At 39.5% G+C, this 17,472-nt stretch overlaps 1 protein-coding gene across 15 annotated transcripts in view; it reads right to left on the reverse strand.

The window, feature by feature from the left end:
• Positions 1-17,472, reverse strand: part of CCDC88A (coiled-coil domain containing 88A) — a 73,916-nt gene that overhangs the window by 45,151 nt on the left and 11,293 nt on the right. For 14 of the 15 annotated variants that reach the window (XM_052676581.1, XM_052676574.1, XM_052676568.1 and 11 more), the window contains exons 3-7: positions 11,896-12,004; positions 6,918-6,987; positions 2,558-2,616; positions 1,234-1,317; positions 564-704 (exon numbers count right to left, since the gene is read on the reverse strand). In XM_052676581.1, coding sequence (XP_052532541.1) covers positions 564-704; positions 1,234-1,317; positions 2,558-2,616; positions 6,918-6,987; positions 11,896-12,004 — 463 coding nt within the window. Of the gene's footprint in view, positions 1-563; positions 705-1,233; positions 1,318-2,557; positions 2,617-6,248; positions 6,420-6,917; positions 6,988-11,895; positions 12,005-17,472 lie in introns of those variants that run through there. The other variant, XM_052676566.1, reaches the window with a different exon arrangement.

Consider the following 17,472-nt stretch of genomic DNA (forward strand, 5'->3'; position numbering starts at 1 on the left):
GACACAGTCGGTGACATTCACAGGAACAATTGCAACATCATCACATTCCCATGCTACCGAGGGGCAAATCTGGTTTCCTTAAGATGATTCATAACTTGCATTGTTTCTTAATACACATCTATTTATCATTCTCACACTGTGTAAGCAGTGCTTCATAAGCCTATAAGAACTCTGCTCCTGGGTTCTGCTCCAATTCACTCAAAACCATATGATACATGAATGCAACAGACACCTTTAGTGACTGCCATGTACACTCATGGGTTACTGATTCCTGGAGACTTTACAGATGCAGCTCTTTTTTTTTTTCTGCTTATAGCTGTAAAAGAGCTCCAACATTCATGTAAACTGCCCATATGATAAAGATCAGCTGCTCGTTTCCCCTCAGCTTCGTCAGAGTATTCAACAGACAGTATGCACGTTGTAACCACTTGAAGCAACATTTTGGCAGTAAGGAGTCCTTGCTTTTGTACTGTAACTGAACCTACATTGAAGTGTTCTAAAAACAGTAACCATCTCAAAAATCATTTCTCATGTTTCGCTTAAGCAATAAAGCGCATCTGTACCTCTAAGTGCTCATCTCTTTCATCTACAAGTCTTCTCAAATGTGATGCCATATTTCTCAGAAGAGGTTCGACAGAGTCTTGTGTAAATACAATGACATCCGTCCACTGCAGATCAAACACGTTCTCCTGGTTCTGAGTTACCTACAAAGAATGAAACAGAAGAGAAAAAAGGCACGCCCTTTAAATTATGCCAGTAAATAAAGAAGCATAAATAAAACAGTGCTGAAACTACATGGGCTAAGTTGTCACAGGACATTAAAAAGACATGAATGTTTAACATACATTAAGTTGTATGCAATGGCTTCCTACCTACCTTAACTTGCATTTCTGGCAAAATAAGAAGCAAAAAGTGTCTATGACACACTGCAGCATAGGAGATTCATCTTTTATTTAGAAATTTGTATGTGACATTCTCATTAAGCTCAGTTTGCAATACATCTAAGAATTTCTTGGAGCAACATGCTTCTAAGCACTGCTCTCACAATGTAAGGAATTTGATGACAAAATCTTTTTCTGAATTAAGCTAAAATATAAAGACATTTTTTGCTCCCTAAAAACAGTAGATAGACAAACTTTCCATTTGATTTTCCTGCTTTTGAACAAACATAATAAAAGCTCTTACAAAATAATCCACCTCCAGAAAATGAAAAGCATAAAAACAACAACATACCTCTTGAATATGGGCTGCAACAGCTGCTTTTGTGTCAAAATCCAGATGTTGGATTCTTTCAATGAATTCTTCCTTCTCCTGACACTAAAATATATACATACATTATATACATTAAAGCACGTCTATATAAAATCACAAGTATTTCCATTCCTCCTTTGTATTTTTGAGAATGAAGAGTAACAAAGCTGAAGTTTCAGTAATCATATCACTAAATTATTATGCAATAATTTCCTTGATCAGTAAGTACTTGATTCATGCTATAATATATATAATATATGCTGTAATAATTACAATAACTTTCAACATTAATAAAATGATAAAGAAAAAGAGCAGCTACTGCAATGGGGGCAAGGAAGAAGTTTCTTAAAGCAGCTATTTGTTCAAAGTTCCACAAGCACTTCCTCAGTGTCCTCTTTTTAATACTCACATCGCTTACCTAAGTTGTTAAAAATACACAGTTAATCTATTTTTTCAGTTTAATTAGCTGAACGGTGCGAGCCTCCTTAATGAACTGCAGTCCATTAGAAGAATCTATTGAATACGTGATCACAGGAGCAGGGTATCTTAGAAATACTTCCACCCTGTCATCTGTCCTGCACTATTCTGACTCGTGCTGTCGCCAGCTCAATGCACAAAGCAGGTGTTCTCTTAGTGAGGGACCTAACCTTGCCCCTGAACCAAGAGCTCCCAGGAGACAACTCGATACGAGCGTACATCTGATCTGCCTTGCAGCCTACTCACTGCCAGCCCTACCAAACACATCCCTCGTGGAAAAGCACATCTTCAAAGTTTAGGTTAGAACAGCCTAGAAGGTAAAGGTCGCGCAGTTACAACCTGTAACAACTCTGACAGCAAAACAGTGCAAAGGGAGACAGTGCTGGAAACATTTACACATCCTTGCTTGACACGACGCGTCTGAGTAGCGCGACTTCCCTCACTCATTTCACCCTGCTTAGTTTACAAATTAATGAAAATCAAGCAGAGTAGGCAGACTGAATGCAAGCCATTTCAGCAAGATATAACTAAGGCAACTCTTCATTGCTTTATTTATCATTTCCTTTCTTTCTTTACAGTATCTAAGGTGAGTACAGTTACAATTAACGAACCATCAGAAACCTTACAAAGTTTGCCATATGCAATGAGACATAGGAGATGCAGAGTTGTAGCCACTTGAACTGTCAGAACATCCTGATTGTCAAGGAGAGCAACACCATCATCAGAAAAATGAAGGCTACAGTTACATACAACTTCAGGTATTGAAGTAGTAGGATAAGAAAATGTTAACACAAACTATCCCATACAAACAAACATTATTCAAGCTTACCTGAACAGCACAACCAAGCATAAGCAGGAGTATTTTATGTATTTCATTAGTACTTGGCTCTAAGTAGAAAGAAAAAAAAAAAATGGTGAACTGGAGCTCAGAGAACATTAGCTTTTCTCACTACTGTCTTATAATTTGCATTATCCCAACTTAGAAAACAAAGGCAAAGAAAACTCCTTCTTTCCAGCTTTCAACTTTGCCCTTTTTGCCATTTAACTGCCAACTTAATGCTTACAAATAGCTTAACATGCATGATAGAAAAAGCAAAGTTTCAGGCCTTCACACAGCAAAACTGAAGTGATGTTTTCAAGTGTTTTGGACATGACCAAGTTTTCAGCTGGAATCTCAGCTATCTCAGCATGCTTGCAGAAGCGTTCAAATCGTCTGTCACCCCTAGGCTATCAACAATTAAGAGGCAAATTAAATAAAGCTTTATGAAATAATTAGGCAGCACATTAGATATTCATCTCCACATCTAGAAACCAAACTGTATTTCCAAATCTGGCCTTAAGCATCTTAATTTCTTTAAAAAAAATTAAAAAGCTTAAGATCCCTCTTTACAGCTCAGCAAAGATATATCTCCCTTCATACAGCCAGAATTTCCTGGTCCTGCTACTAAATACACCACATCATGCCACAGAGTGAACACTTCAGGATGGCAAAATAGTTTAGTCTAGCTGGATTAACCTCTGCACGGCCATACATCACTTTGCTTTACTGAAACAGAAAAAGTACTTCCTATTTCATTCCCAGTATTGGGAACAAAAGAATCTCGATGGCATCCTCTCTAAAATATACTCAGGATTTCAGCAATGAGTTTATTTTGTTATTAGCTAACCAGACAAAAACTATGCTGTCAAACATAATAATGCAGGCTTGGGATAGAAATCTAACCTTTATTCCACAAACCCAAGTTCTACAGCTGAGCTGGTATAACTACCACCAGCAGCAGCATGTTCACCCCTAGGCCAAATAAGGAACACTACAGGCAAAGTGCAGGTTGTGGTATGATATGCACAACCCTCCTTTAACCTGCACCAAAATTTCACTTCTAATGGATTCAGTCAGTAATCACAGATGACCTCTGATGATCTTGAGATGATGATAAGCACCTAATAGAAAACCAGAATCATCTTTTTGAATAGCACAGACCACACACTTCCTTTATATTGGACAACTACTTTGATCTACTTTGGATAAACTCCATAAAACAAAGATGTAATCACTCAATTACAACTGCTTGAAAAATCAGCCTTTGTTTTTATCCACTGAAGTATTTGATAAGCGAATCAAATTTAAAATCCTTAAAAAACTAAACAAGGTAATTTTGATCAAAAGAAAAGAAAGTTGAAAAAAAAAAAAAAGGTGCAAAACCGGGAAGAGAGCCACTGGCAGCACTTTTCTGTGCACTGCAGTATTGAGTGCCTTTTTCAACACTGATTCAACCTGCTTCTCTGAGAGGGAGAGAAGTACAGCCCCCATGACAGGTAACACATTTTTCAAAACACAAACTCAAGTGGGAGATTGTTCATCACTGCATAGATTTCTTGCATCCCAAAAACTCGAGCTGCAGTCTCTTACGCAGTAACAGAAAACATCAGTGAATACATTTCATGAGGAGCATGTCACCTCAGCTAGAGAAGAACAATTCCACCTGGGTGTCTATTTGAACCAACACCAATTACACAGAATGTTGTAACCCACTCCACTGTTTCACACTGGAAATTCACTTACTCCAATAAACTCATCAGACTTCTCTAAAAACAATCCCCGAATTCCTCTGGAGCTCTCATCTGCACACTGGTTCAGCATTTGACTGATGCTCCTAAAAACCTACCTGGAGATTGTTCTCGTGCCTGTTCCCTACATTCCCTGATGGAACATGGCAAAATATTGAACAACCTTAACTTCTCACTACTGCCGACTGTCCTGTCTGTTTTTCTTCCTTTCACTCCATCACAGATACAGAAGCAGATCACTGAAGCCTCCATACTAAACCCTTCAATGTGCTTCTCAAACTTGGTCCCTTATCCCATCCACTGATCTTCCCTGGGCTCCCTCTTATCCTCAATTTTCACATTCTCTGTAGCCTTCCATCATCCCACCATCCCCTAGCTTGCTACCCCAGAAATATTAAGTGATTTTAATCTTTCCTCTTCCCCCATTTAAAGAATATTCGCCTCTTCATCATCTCCTTCATCCTTTTCCTCTTCAATTCAACATTTACAACCGCAGCCTGCAGCTCTTTGCATTGAGGCTTTTCCTCAAACTGGCCTCCTGTCAACTAGCATAACCAAAACGTTTCTTTATGATAAAGTCTCTGATGATCTCTTTTAAACCAAAGACCAAATCCAGAATTCTACCTGCATTTTCCTTTATTAACCAACTGCTTCTGCTACAGCCAAACATGTTCTTTTCCTGAAATCTCATCTGCTCTCACCTTCTTCAAATCATCATCTTCAGGAATTTCTCTACTTATCAATCACTTCTTATGTGCAAAGCACTGCAAGTGGGAAAAACTGGGATACATTCCAAAGAGAAACCACAGCTGCAGCCTAAGCCTTACAGGGTGAAATCCTACTCACTATTGGAGAATCTGCTTTTGCTGTGCAAGATTGCCCTCATGCAATCAAATTTACAAAGCAAGTCTCTCTAAAGGTCGCAGAGGTTTGATTTTGCTACATTGCCTTCCCCCACACTCCTCCTCCACCAAGAAAAAGGCTTTCAGCTCCCTATATATGGGATGAGGTCCTCTTCAAGAGAACCGTAAGAGCAGTATTTAAAAGGGCATGAAATGGAGAAACTTTTTGGAGGAAAACAATTTCAGATACAGGCCTGTAACCAACTTCAGCAGGAACCTGAAACATCTTCAAGAATCTCCCAGAATGTATTTTAATCCCTGGGCTAAGCTACAGTAAAGTCTGTATTTTCTCTCAGATACAATGACTTCTCCAGAAGAGAGCAATACATGTATTACCAGAGATTCCAGATGCCAAACCACAAAAGCTGAGGTCCCACAATAGGAAGAAGCTTCCTTATTAAGCACTAAAGCATAGGCTTCTGTGTACATATTCAAATACTACATTTTCCTCTGTGGTTTTTCATAGTGCATTTTTATTGGAATTTTCTACCACGGTACATAACCTTAAGCCCTTAAGATGTACTTTGTCTCACTATCTTAAAGAGAATAAAAAACCATTACTACAAAAACAACATTATGATCTGTTTGGTTTTTTTAAAATCTGCTTCTCCACTAAATCTCATTTTTAGGCAAATCCATGGATTCTTTTAAAAACCTTAGGAATGTCTGGAATCAAAGTATAAAAGCACAACGTTGGAACAACAGTGACCACGTTCACACTTAACAGTGCACGTGACAGATCATAGTACCTACACATAGAAAAACTTAAAACACCATGACCTCAGAAGCAAAAGCAGCAATCATCAAGAGCCAAACATAAAACTCAAGAAAATTAAATCAAGATATCTACATAAATGGTGTATATGCAGATGGGATATGGAAAGTATCAGTTATGAATCCTGGAGTTGAAATGAGAGCTAACGCAGATGGCTCTTCTTGCTAACGAGAAAAACCTTGTCTCACACACACTGATGCATGGCATGTAAGACCAAAAAAAAAGAGGAAAAAAAGCCAGGGGAAGCTACACAGCCTGTTAGAGTAGTTCCTAACCTCTCTGCTGAGGTGCTAGAACATCACGGGTATTGGGACACATTAGACCCAAGGAAATTAATTCTGCCCAATCCATAAGTGGCTCCATGCAGGCCAGGTGTATCTGCTCCGTGCTTCTGGAATTGAGAGCATGGTGCAGAGATTCCCAAGTAGCTGTGGATAGTCAGCTGGGTCCATACAGGCTAATTTTCTCGGTCTGAAAATTTCAACTCTCAGAGCTGGAAGCAAAGAAGGCGGGAGCACGGAGAAGACAGCGTCAGTTCAGGGGAGAAAGAAAGAAGGTAACTGCAACATTTTTCAGGCAACGATGCAAGAGAGTTTGGGGGAAAAAAAACAAGGATTAGGTTTTGGACCAAGTGAGATGCACCAAACCACCAGTTTTCTCAAGGATGGCTTAGGTAAAAGCAGCTGAAAACACACCAGCTGGGAATACATGAAATGTGTATTTTGTCATATCAGTGGCTCACTGGTTGCTGGAAAACGCACATCTGTGTGAATTCAGTGTTGAGGTTTGGAATTTTTGTCAAGTATGGACCCTTGGTGTGAACAAAGAAAGTGTTACTCAGTAACACAGCTGCTAACAGCAGCTATTTACACGTGAACAATATTTCCAGTGAAATAACAAGTTATACCAATATCGATTTTCATCTTTGTTAAAAATAAACTTACCTGAGAGAGGATTTCTGCCGATTGTTAAGACATTCGGCAAAGCCATCATGATCAGCTGCTGCAAACATTCCTATAAAAGTGAAAATATTTTCACAGTTGATGTACTGAACAAAAGTATCAAATGCTGACCAGCACTAAGATGAAATTAGTATTCCACAAGTAGTTCTGAATTGTATACATCTTAATACATACACATACAATACTTATTTGCACCCTAAACAGAAAGCTTACACCTGAATTTCTGCTTCACAAGCCTTGTTTTGTTGGTTTGCAAGATCACCTCAACACAGTGAAATCCCCATGTGGTAAGGAGGTGGTTTATTGGTTTTGTGCCTCAGAATGCAGCAAAATTCCTGGTAATTATTAGTGTTAATGTTTCTCTGACTAGCTTATGTTTGTTTGCTCAAAGTTTCAATTGAACAACGGAAGATGAACTTCCCTGAATTTATGACCATAGTCTTAAAACCTAAATACCTAAATAAAACCTAGAAGTCACAGCTTTTCCAATGCATTTATGCTGTGGCAATCCTGAATATGAAGGCAGAAAATCCTATTTGTCTGATCAAACAGAGTTTTAGTTTGTTAAGTCCCACACTCACGCAGCAGCTTTGCCTATCTATTCCACAGATTGTATCAATGGATAGTTACTGTCAGCCAGTAATGGCTGTAATCAGGTCAAATCCCCAGTCTAGACAGAGCCTAATTCTTCCCAAGCAGAGTAGTCTTCCTCCTATTCCCAGATGTTTATTCACAGATGCAATCATATCAGCAGCTCTGGAGTCATGCTTTTTGTTTTTCCACAGTAAAACAAATGAGAAGATGCACTTGTAATCTAACTAAAATGGCACAGAAAAGAGGCACAAAACCAATAAATCTAACTAAATGGCACAGGAACTAAGAGTCCTAATTATAATCTAATAAATGCGGGTTTTTTTTTTAATGATATATTTTATCAGTGCTGCTTTTTGGACAAATACATTAGCAACACCTCAATGCAATTATCTGCTGTGTTGAGAGAATGCATCTCATAAATTCTATAAAAGCTACATGCAATAAACTAACAGACAATTTCACAACAAACAGTTCTTGGAGTTAAAATAAACTAAAGCTAAAAATTTAAAAAAAAATAAAAATCCACATCTTATTCCCAGGTAACACACATTATTGTATGGCAATACAGTGAATATTTTCCACTACTCCCAACTCCATTCCATTCAGAACACACCAAACACGACGCCTGTTCAGAGGGCTGCCTGAGCCACTCAGATGAGAAGCCCCCAAGGCTCAATACCAGTGCATCCATTAAGCACTTGCTTCTCTGCTTTGGGTAATTCCCCAGGTGACAGGAACTGCAGTACCTCCCCTTTCTGAAGCTGAGTTTGCTCTGCTGCCTTGCTAACACACACACAAGGCTGCAGGAAAACACCAGCTGTTAGGCTGCACTAGGTTTGAGAGGGAACAAAACCAACAGTCTTCAAATCCCAAACAAATCCTGGCATTAAACAACCCTCTTTCTGGAATTATCCTCATGACCTCGGATGCAGGAAGCTTTACAAGTGATCTGTGTGGATACATGCAGATGGAGTTTGAGATATTGTGATGCCTGCTGCAGCCCACAGCCCTGTGATACCTGGGCAGCCAGACTGGAAAGCTGTAACCCAGATATCTTAATGGACTGCATTGTTTTATGATTTAATCTTTGTTTCAGTTTTGTATAAATCAAATCATTCGTTCACATTCAATTTACACACATTTAAAAGGAACTGCTTGTTGTCTGAGCAGGAACAGAAGATGACACTAACAAAGGGAGGGAGATAACTTGGAAGGTTCTCCTGACCATCACTGCCCCCATTCTGTGCCCAGGTAAATAAAAGCACTACTAGTCTAGGTCCAAATGCTACAATGAACAGAAACTTCAAGCAATAGAAGTAAACTGGAAAAAGGGATTTAAAAATACATATATTTTTTTAACTCAGGTGGTATTTTTAGTTCAGAAAAAACATCAACCATCATTAACAACCCTTTGTGCCATGTGGCTTTCCAGTACATTGTGAAAAAATCCTCAGTGAATATTGTCACCAGGCTATCTTATCAAAGATACAGTAATGAAAAACAAGAATTTGGGACAGAAACAGAAATCTGTATGTTTCAGCTGGAAAGAATAGTGTAGAAATACACAGGGTACTGAAATATGCATTACTTTCCAAATCATATAAAACGAACTCCTTGTGTTTGCAAGTCAAACGCAGATATATTCTTTATCAGAAGCACTGAAAGTCAAAATCAACCTGGCTTTGGCAATACTAGTGACATCAAACTGCTGTCAAAAAACAGAACAAGTCTGAATAAACAAAAGCATGTACATAACAGTAAGAAACTTCTCTATTTTTTTGAGGCAGATATTTTTGATTTTTTTCTGAATTTTTAACGCAGATACAGTTTAAAGAGGGGACATTTGCAACATACACTTGTACACTTCAATACTTTATGTCTTGATTTATGTACAAATCAATTCCCACTCACTGCTTACTCAATGTGGCAGTCCACTGGCAAAATAATATTATAATAAAATATTATTGGTTAACAAGGACCAAAGGCCTAACCCTACAACTGCAGTGACAACATCCTGCACTGCAAACAGCAGCTTACCTGCTTATCTCATCGTGCTGTGGTTTTGTGGAGCTATATGGTCACATTCACACTGCTCTGACATCCCACACCTGAGGACTGCTGCACCAGCACTCACACTGCACAGATAATCCTGCGCTTAGAAATGCCCAGCAGTCCATTTAGCTTGTTTTCCTTCATTGGTCCTTTCTGCCCTTTCATCTGCACCACATGTACTGCACAGCAGCCTGCTACCCTTCTACTTGGACACCCTCAACAAGTGTGGCCTACACTGAGGTCACAGGGCTGGCAAACTTGTCCATCACCTTCCCACAAGCTGTGCATGAGCATATGTCAGTACCTAAGAGGAAAGGGAAGCAGCATTTACCCTCGAGCTTAATGCTCAAGCCATTGCCTGGGATGTGACACACGTCTACTTGGGAGCATAAAGGAGGAAGTGCAGTATGTGACCATTCCCAAACATCTCTGCAGGAATGAAATCCTGAGCTGGAACAGACAGGAAGGAAATCTGATGGTACCCAGCAGAGTGCCATCCTTCTTGCTGCCTCTTATTGCACCATCTTGCCAAATTCCCCCTTCTTTAAGAAATTAGCAAACAAACTCCACACAAAAATAACCTGTTTCTGAGAAGCATGCTCTACATTAAGAAGAAAGGATCTGGACAGTCGATCCTTCCAAGGAACAGAGACTGGGAAATAGGAAAGACAGACTTCCATATAGCCCAGCAAAGCTGGCAAATCAGAGAATGACCACAAAGGAGGCAGGTAAGGCTGGCAGACTGCTGAGCGTAACAATCGAGATCGGTCTGATGAGTGCCTCAGGATCCTGCCAGGAGAAGTGCATACAGGGTCACTGCAAGATTTTCAAGCTGCAGCATCAAATTAGGAAGTAGATGAATATAAATGATCAATGGTTGTGTATCTACAACCCATCTTCTAACATTTCCCTCCAAACCAACCAAGCACAAAGAGTAAAGCAAGTGTAAATTTGAACAAATGCTCCAGTTTGGCTACTAAATACTTTTAGCCCCTACTGAAATGCCAGACCTTTGATGTTTGCAAGTTCCCTCACTTGTGAGATACCAGTCCCTCCGTACAGTACAAGACCACAAATGTGAAAGACTGGCACGCCAAAGGGGAAAAAAAGGCACAAGCAGTTCTATACAGCTTGCACTTCAAGAGCAGGAGTTGAACCATTAAAGGCATGACAACTGAATCAAACATTTATTGAAGAAAAATACTTTCAGACAAAAAAATAAAAGACACCAAAAAAACAGCTTTTGTATGTTATTTCTAAGACAAAGGCTTGGATCAACATCCAAAATCCTGAATCACACCAAGACAGATCAGTGAAACGGAAGCAGTTTGGCCTCACACTTCTAGTGGAACAGTACCATGCACAAGAAGCACAAGGATTGCTTTCTTTTCAGGTAAAGATCATTTCTGTCACTGGTGTTGCACCTGTTACCTGTAGCACTAATACCTGTCTGCAAACAACTACCATCAGGAAATGGAAATGCCTGAGTATAAGCCAGCAGCACTTACACCCACATGTAGTAGCTGCCATGTGTCACTGCAGTAAGCATCAGCTGGGAATTCTTACTATATTTTGGAGTTTTTAAGGACAAAGTGTGCATGTGTACACACATGAGAAAAAGCTTACAGAAGTACAGATACCGCAGTGATGAAGTTAGAGGCAGATAACTGAGATTTCCTCCCACATCTGGGCTTTCCTGCTTGCCAGAGCATTCCGAGGAAGTGGGAGGAGACACTAAAATACACACTGTGAAGTATGCTGGTGGTATCCACAGCATCCTGCTACAGTCTGTCCATGTGCCACCAACTCAAATTAGAAAGCGTAGTATTAACTCTTACCTTCTGCACAAGATGAACACACGAAAATTCAGTAACTGTTCTACAGCTCATCACAATGTTTACTGCTCGTCCCTATTAGGTTTTTATTTTTCCTAACAAAAATCAAATGAATTCTAAACACACTGATGCACTGCACTTACAAAAATGTTGTTTAGTCAACTAAATGTACATACAGCCATTTATCTCGGGCACAGAACTTGTCTCAATTCAGAAGGACACAGATTAAGGTACTAAGTGAGCAAAGATGCAGGATATTCACTAGATGAAACAGAACATCTTTCACAAACGAGTGCTTTTGGACTCCTCCTCCAGCTGTGAAACTGGTGATGAAGAATTCTGACCAGATTTATAAACAACAGACTAATTAGACTGTTTTCACAAAATATTACTGTTATTGTTATTACTTTTAAAGGTAATGAAAAAAAATGCTCAGAAAGAACTACAGGCAGAAGGTATTGTAAGAAACAATTACTGACCTGGTAGAAATATTTTATCTTCTTCACCAAAATAGACAAGTTCTGAATCCTTAATGATTCATCATTGTTGACTCTCTTGTTTACATTCCGATTAGTGGACTTTGGATTACTGCAAGAAATAAAAAGAAATAAACACAATGAAAATTAACCTTTAAACACATCTAATAATGCAGAATGTAACTTGGAGCATCCATCGCAGCTACAAGAAAAGGAATATAAGAAGTTACAGTGATTGACAGTCACAGATTTGCACTTCTCTATAAGCAGCCCCATCCCTGTGGAATACAGAAAGCAGAACAGGGCTGTAATGTAAATATTCCAGCACACACTGCAGACATTAGTAATTATTCCTGATCGTGCAGACAATTATGAATAACAGAATTCAGACTAGCTGCATTAACCAATGTCTAAACTAAAAAGCTGCACAATGTTATTTCACTACCACAGGCACAGAATCAGAATGAGGCTTCTAACTTTTAGAACAATATGGAATACGAAACACATCATATTAACACACACTAAATTACTTTAAACTTATTTACAGATAGCTGAAATCTGTCAACAATGGGATATTAATGAGTGTTTGTCTTGTGTTCTCACATACTACCAGATTTTTCTCTGGTTTATCTCTGCTTCAGAGAGGAAATCAATCCCTTTTTCCTTCCAAAAGTTTTAAGGGTCTGACAAAATGCAGATGAGTCATTCTTTTTCAATACCTCATAACATACCATGCTATTAGCCACATACAAAAGAGTGTAACCAACAGCCATTGTGATTTTTCCAAGGAAAGCAACACAGAATCAGTGCAACACACCCACAACGCCCTGCAAAAGGCTTAGAGAATTGCTCAGAGATGGCCATCGTGAACTTTTACAGATACATGATGCAGCTACACAATGCAGCTTCTGTTATTTAATGATATTATTGCATTGTTCAATAATATTACTGTAAGATGAGCGTGCAGCTAGCTGGAATGCTGCACTCAACCAAACTACCAGCTTCTCGCTGGAGGCTCCTGCAGGGCCATGTGTCTGCTGGGTCTGCTTTTATTCAACACAGTCATTAATGATTTAGACAATGGAATACCAGAGCTGCCATCAGCAAAAACTGGGGGGGAACAAAAGAACACCTCAAAGAACACTATGACAACTGAGCATGATCCTGAGAAAGTGCAAAAGTGCCCAGATAGCAATAAAACAACATTCAATAAGTGCACGGGCAAAGGGTTACATTTGGGAGTCAAATGCAGAAAGAGGAGTAACCTCCTCTAGAACAGAAATGAGCTGAATACTGTAGGGAATACAGCCAAATACTGGCAAAAGAGAAATAGATTCTTTACTTCTTTAAAGACAAATGCTGTCTACAAGAGAAGTCATCTTATCCACGGCACAGCTGATGCTGCAGTTGCTATGATCACTGCTTAGGACAGCTCTGCTCACCAGTTTTTCACAAGGTGATCACAGAATCATCGAATCCTTAAGGTTGAAAAGACCTCCACCATCCAGTCCAACCCCCAGCCCGCTCCCACCATGCCACTGCCCACATTCCTCCGTGCCACATCTCCGTGTTTCTCAAACACCTCCAGGGTTGGGGACCCCACTGCTCCCTGTGCAGCCCATTACACCACCTTACCACTCCTTCTGAAGGGCAGTTTTTCCTAATATCCAACCTGAACCTCCCCCGGTGCAACATAAGGCCATCACCTCTCATCCTACCCATCACTGATTACCTAGGAGCAGAGGCCGACCCCAGTGGCACATCCTGCACACAGAGCATTCCTGAAGAGTTCCTGAGGAGCCCTGAGTGCAGTGGGAAAGAGCTGCAAACCAAGCATCCTGCAGGAACCAAAGACCTGAACACAAGGTGCTATCAACTCTTGGAAAGGGTTGATAACTGCAGGACGAGGGGAAATGGCTTGAAGTTGAGGGAGGGAAGATTTAGGTTGGATGTCAGGGGGAAGTTCTTTACAGAGAGAGTGGTGAGGTGCTGGAACAGCTGCCCAGAGAGGCTGTGATGCCCCGTCCATCCCTGGAGGTGCTCAAGGCCAGGTCGGCTGTGTATTTACACCTTTTCTTCAGTTAATTACTATCAGCATCTCCCAACTTGTAAGCATGGACACAAACAACATAAAAATACTGCTACAAAAAGCAAGTTGGATCTTTTTTACAATACACCTCTGAAACAGTCATTCTTAGGACAGAAAACACTACATATACACTGCTGCTATTTTCTTGTACATAGAAATCTACAAAAATGCAGACACAGATTTACACAGGGGTAACTGCTTCACTACTAAATGCTCATCACCACATTCCAGAAAAAGCTATAAACAAAGTATGCCATAGAATATACTACCAAAACTATGCCTCTATGTCATTCTGGGTTTATTAATTGAGTCCACCTGAAGTTACTAAAGGAAACAAATGGGCTAAAAAAGATTATGCTTTACAGACACGCAGAACTGAACTCCTTTCTAAACTGAATTCATTCAGACTCGTTAAAACCAGAAGAGAAAATCCAGGATAAATCTTTGTGATGGAATACAGGGATCAACTGGAATCTCCTACTCCTGCATTCATATCTTCAAAAGGCTGATCTGGTTCTTTAATCTTCACCTTTAATCTTAAAGACGATTACCTCCAGGCTTTAGCATCATCTTCAGCTGCACTTCTAATGCTACACATTTTAACTGAGTGTCCCTTTAGAGAATCCTTAACAATGTTTCCTGGATATCATAACAGCACAATCTTTAGCACCACCACTAAAATTCACATACAGTTACACATATTCAAAACACAGATGTCAAAAGCTCAGGCTGTTATGCAAACCTCAATCTTCACAAACTTGTAAGGCAAATTAATTTATGTCCATCCCAAAACTACAACATGCAAACAAATTCCTGAACAGCAGCAGAAAAAAAAAAAAAAAAAATCAGCACTCCAACTATGTGTGGGGAGGAAGAAAAATACAACTAGAGCCCAAGATTTCTTAAGATGCAGGTGCTTTGCTGCAGCCATGCATCAGTCCTGCTATCTTTTTGTTTTGTAAGACAGCATTTCACTACTGGCACTTACACACACTCTAAGACACGGCAAGTGTGCTTTATGTTTTATTGGAGGATATGAAAACACACTTTTGAAACCAGGAGTCATAACACTCAGGCACGGTGAGGACCTACAGAGTCATCATACCTGTCCCCAGCTCCTGCATACTCCTGCATAGAAATACCTGCTCATCTCTCACACCATATCCTATCAGATTCTAATCTGAGCATTATCAGGACATCAGCAGATACTCTGTCAACAGTACTACAACAAAATCATTCTTAAGTTTCATCCTCTCCACCTTAATCCTTACAAATCCAACAACGTACGGATCAACTCTGGCAAGTTAAGCCTGGTCAAAGATGATCAGAAACTGCACGGTGTTAATCTTGTGTCAAAGTTAGTGTCAGTGAGTGCCAGATGTTTTCTGACTTGTTCACTTACATTGCTTCTGAAAGTAAGGCAACATCCCTTTGGATTTATTTCCAACAGATCACCCTGTATGTCCCTCTCCTTTACATGTTGCACATCTTCATCTCTCAACACCAACTTAATGGCTGACATGTTCCTTATGCTTTATGAAAATACCTGCCTTCTTTTTTGATAAAAATTACACTATTTGAGGTCAAAAAGTTTCACTCGTTGTTCTTAAAACCCACAGCGTTAGATGTGAGGAAAATTCTGGCTTTCAAAACATGCCCCAACTGCACAACAGACACCCAAGAAGGGCACTGACAGATCACTGTCTGCACTGAACTGTCACCAGAAGAGCTGATGAGGCCCCTTGGAAAGAACTCCACTATTTTAAAAAACAAAACCCCCTTCCCATTACCAACAACCAGGACCTGTTATCTAGGAACCACCAACTTTAAAACTCACTGATCTTCCTGAACTACAAACCACCGTTTTACATCATCTTCATTCAGTCAATGTAGTCCTCAGAGGGGCAGCTGGAGTATTAATTCCTTAACTTGCTCCTTTCAAAGCACAAAACCACAGCATGATGTTACTTAGGCTTTCCGTTATATATGGTTAGTACAGATGTATTCTGTCAGACTGCTACGTGCCAGAGTTACTTTAATGTTCCTATCAAGCATTCTGAAATAACTGGGAGACTAATGAAATAAAATACACAACATTTTTCCAAGCAGAAAGATCATATCCTAAACACAAATCCCAGAATTTGTATTGCTTTCAAGAGCATGCATCTTCAAATTTGTTTATATTTTGTTGCAATTTATTACGGTTATAAAAGGTTATTTACACCAGTGCTAAGTAACTGTTAATGCTAAGAAAAACCTGTAATAAATTCAATAATGCTAAATGCTAACACTTATTAGAATACAGTTGGTCCAATACCAGTGAAACAAGATGTGCTGTTGGGAATGTAATAAGCAATAAAGTAATTTTAAAAACAATTCCTAAAATGGATCTTTTACAAAGATGAGCATTAAAAACCAGTTTTTAGAAAACAGAAGGTTCTTGTGGCTGCTGCCCTGTTTACACTGGGAGCTTTTTTAACACAACACGCTCTGAACCGGTCCCTTTATTGGGTGGAGATACTGAACTGCTTCAGTGGCAAATAGCCTAGCAAAATAGGGCAAATCTGTCAAGAAGTCAATAGGAAGCAGAGCAGTAAAAGATACCCTTAAGCAGTTTTGCATTTAAGAGCAACCTACTTATGACAAGATACATTAATCTCAATAGCAATAAAAACAGACAAGAGCATCTATCCCAATAACACATCAGTTGAAAACTACTGAACACAGAGAGAACTTCAGTGTTTTTGAAATATTACCAGTGCCACGAATTACAGCTTGAGACCTCATATAAAATCAAGGATTGTCTTTAATTTTTCATTGACCAGAAACCTATCAGAAAAGGGAACGTGATAGCTTAATGGCTTCATGGTTAAACCTCTGCAACTGCAAACCAGTTGTGTCCTCTCTCACCATCTGTTCCTCGTTGGTACTTAATCATCAAGTATGATGCCACACCCCAATTTTAAATGTGCCATTGAGTGAGTATAATTGTTGCACATCTTGAAAGGTAATAAATACTGTTACTCTATCAGCAGAGCTCTAGGGTACTGCAGCACAGTATTCATTTTTACATGTAAACGTTGCTGAGGCTGCAATGTATTTATAATATTGGCAATGCACATATGACTACTACAACTAGACAGCTGCAGCCTGACTTGCTAAAGAAACAAGCTGTGTATGATCTGGAGTGGCTCAAGTTTCACTTTTGAATCCTGCTTAGCCTTTCACTTTGTGCACTTCTGTAGGATCCAGTAAAAGGATGCTCAAATCCTAACGTGCAGCAACCAAGCACTAACCACTCCTCTGCCTTTTTAGTGAGTGGTTATCACAATCCACCTCTTGCAAAGCATCTGTATTTCTACCCTCAAGACAACCCTTTTCAAGCAGCAATCCAGGCACAGCTAAATGCTTGTGTAGTTCTCCAGATATCTGCTCAAACATCTGAAGATATTACAACAAATACCACGTTATCTTTACCCCAAAATAAGGTG

This window comes from Tympanuchus pallidicinctus, unplaced genomic scaffold, assembly GCF_026119805.1.
Source record: "Tympanuchus pallidicinctus isolate F22 unplaced genomic scaffold, pur_lepc_1.0 scaffold1, whole genome shotgun sequence".
In the NCBI taxonomy this organism is placed as follows: Eukaryota; Metazoa; Chordata; class Aves; order Galliformes; family Phasianidae; genus Tympanuchus; species Tympanuchus pallidicinctus.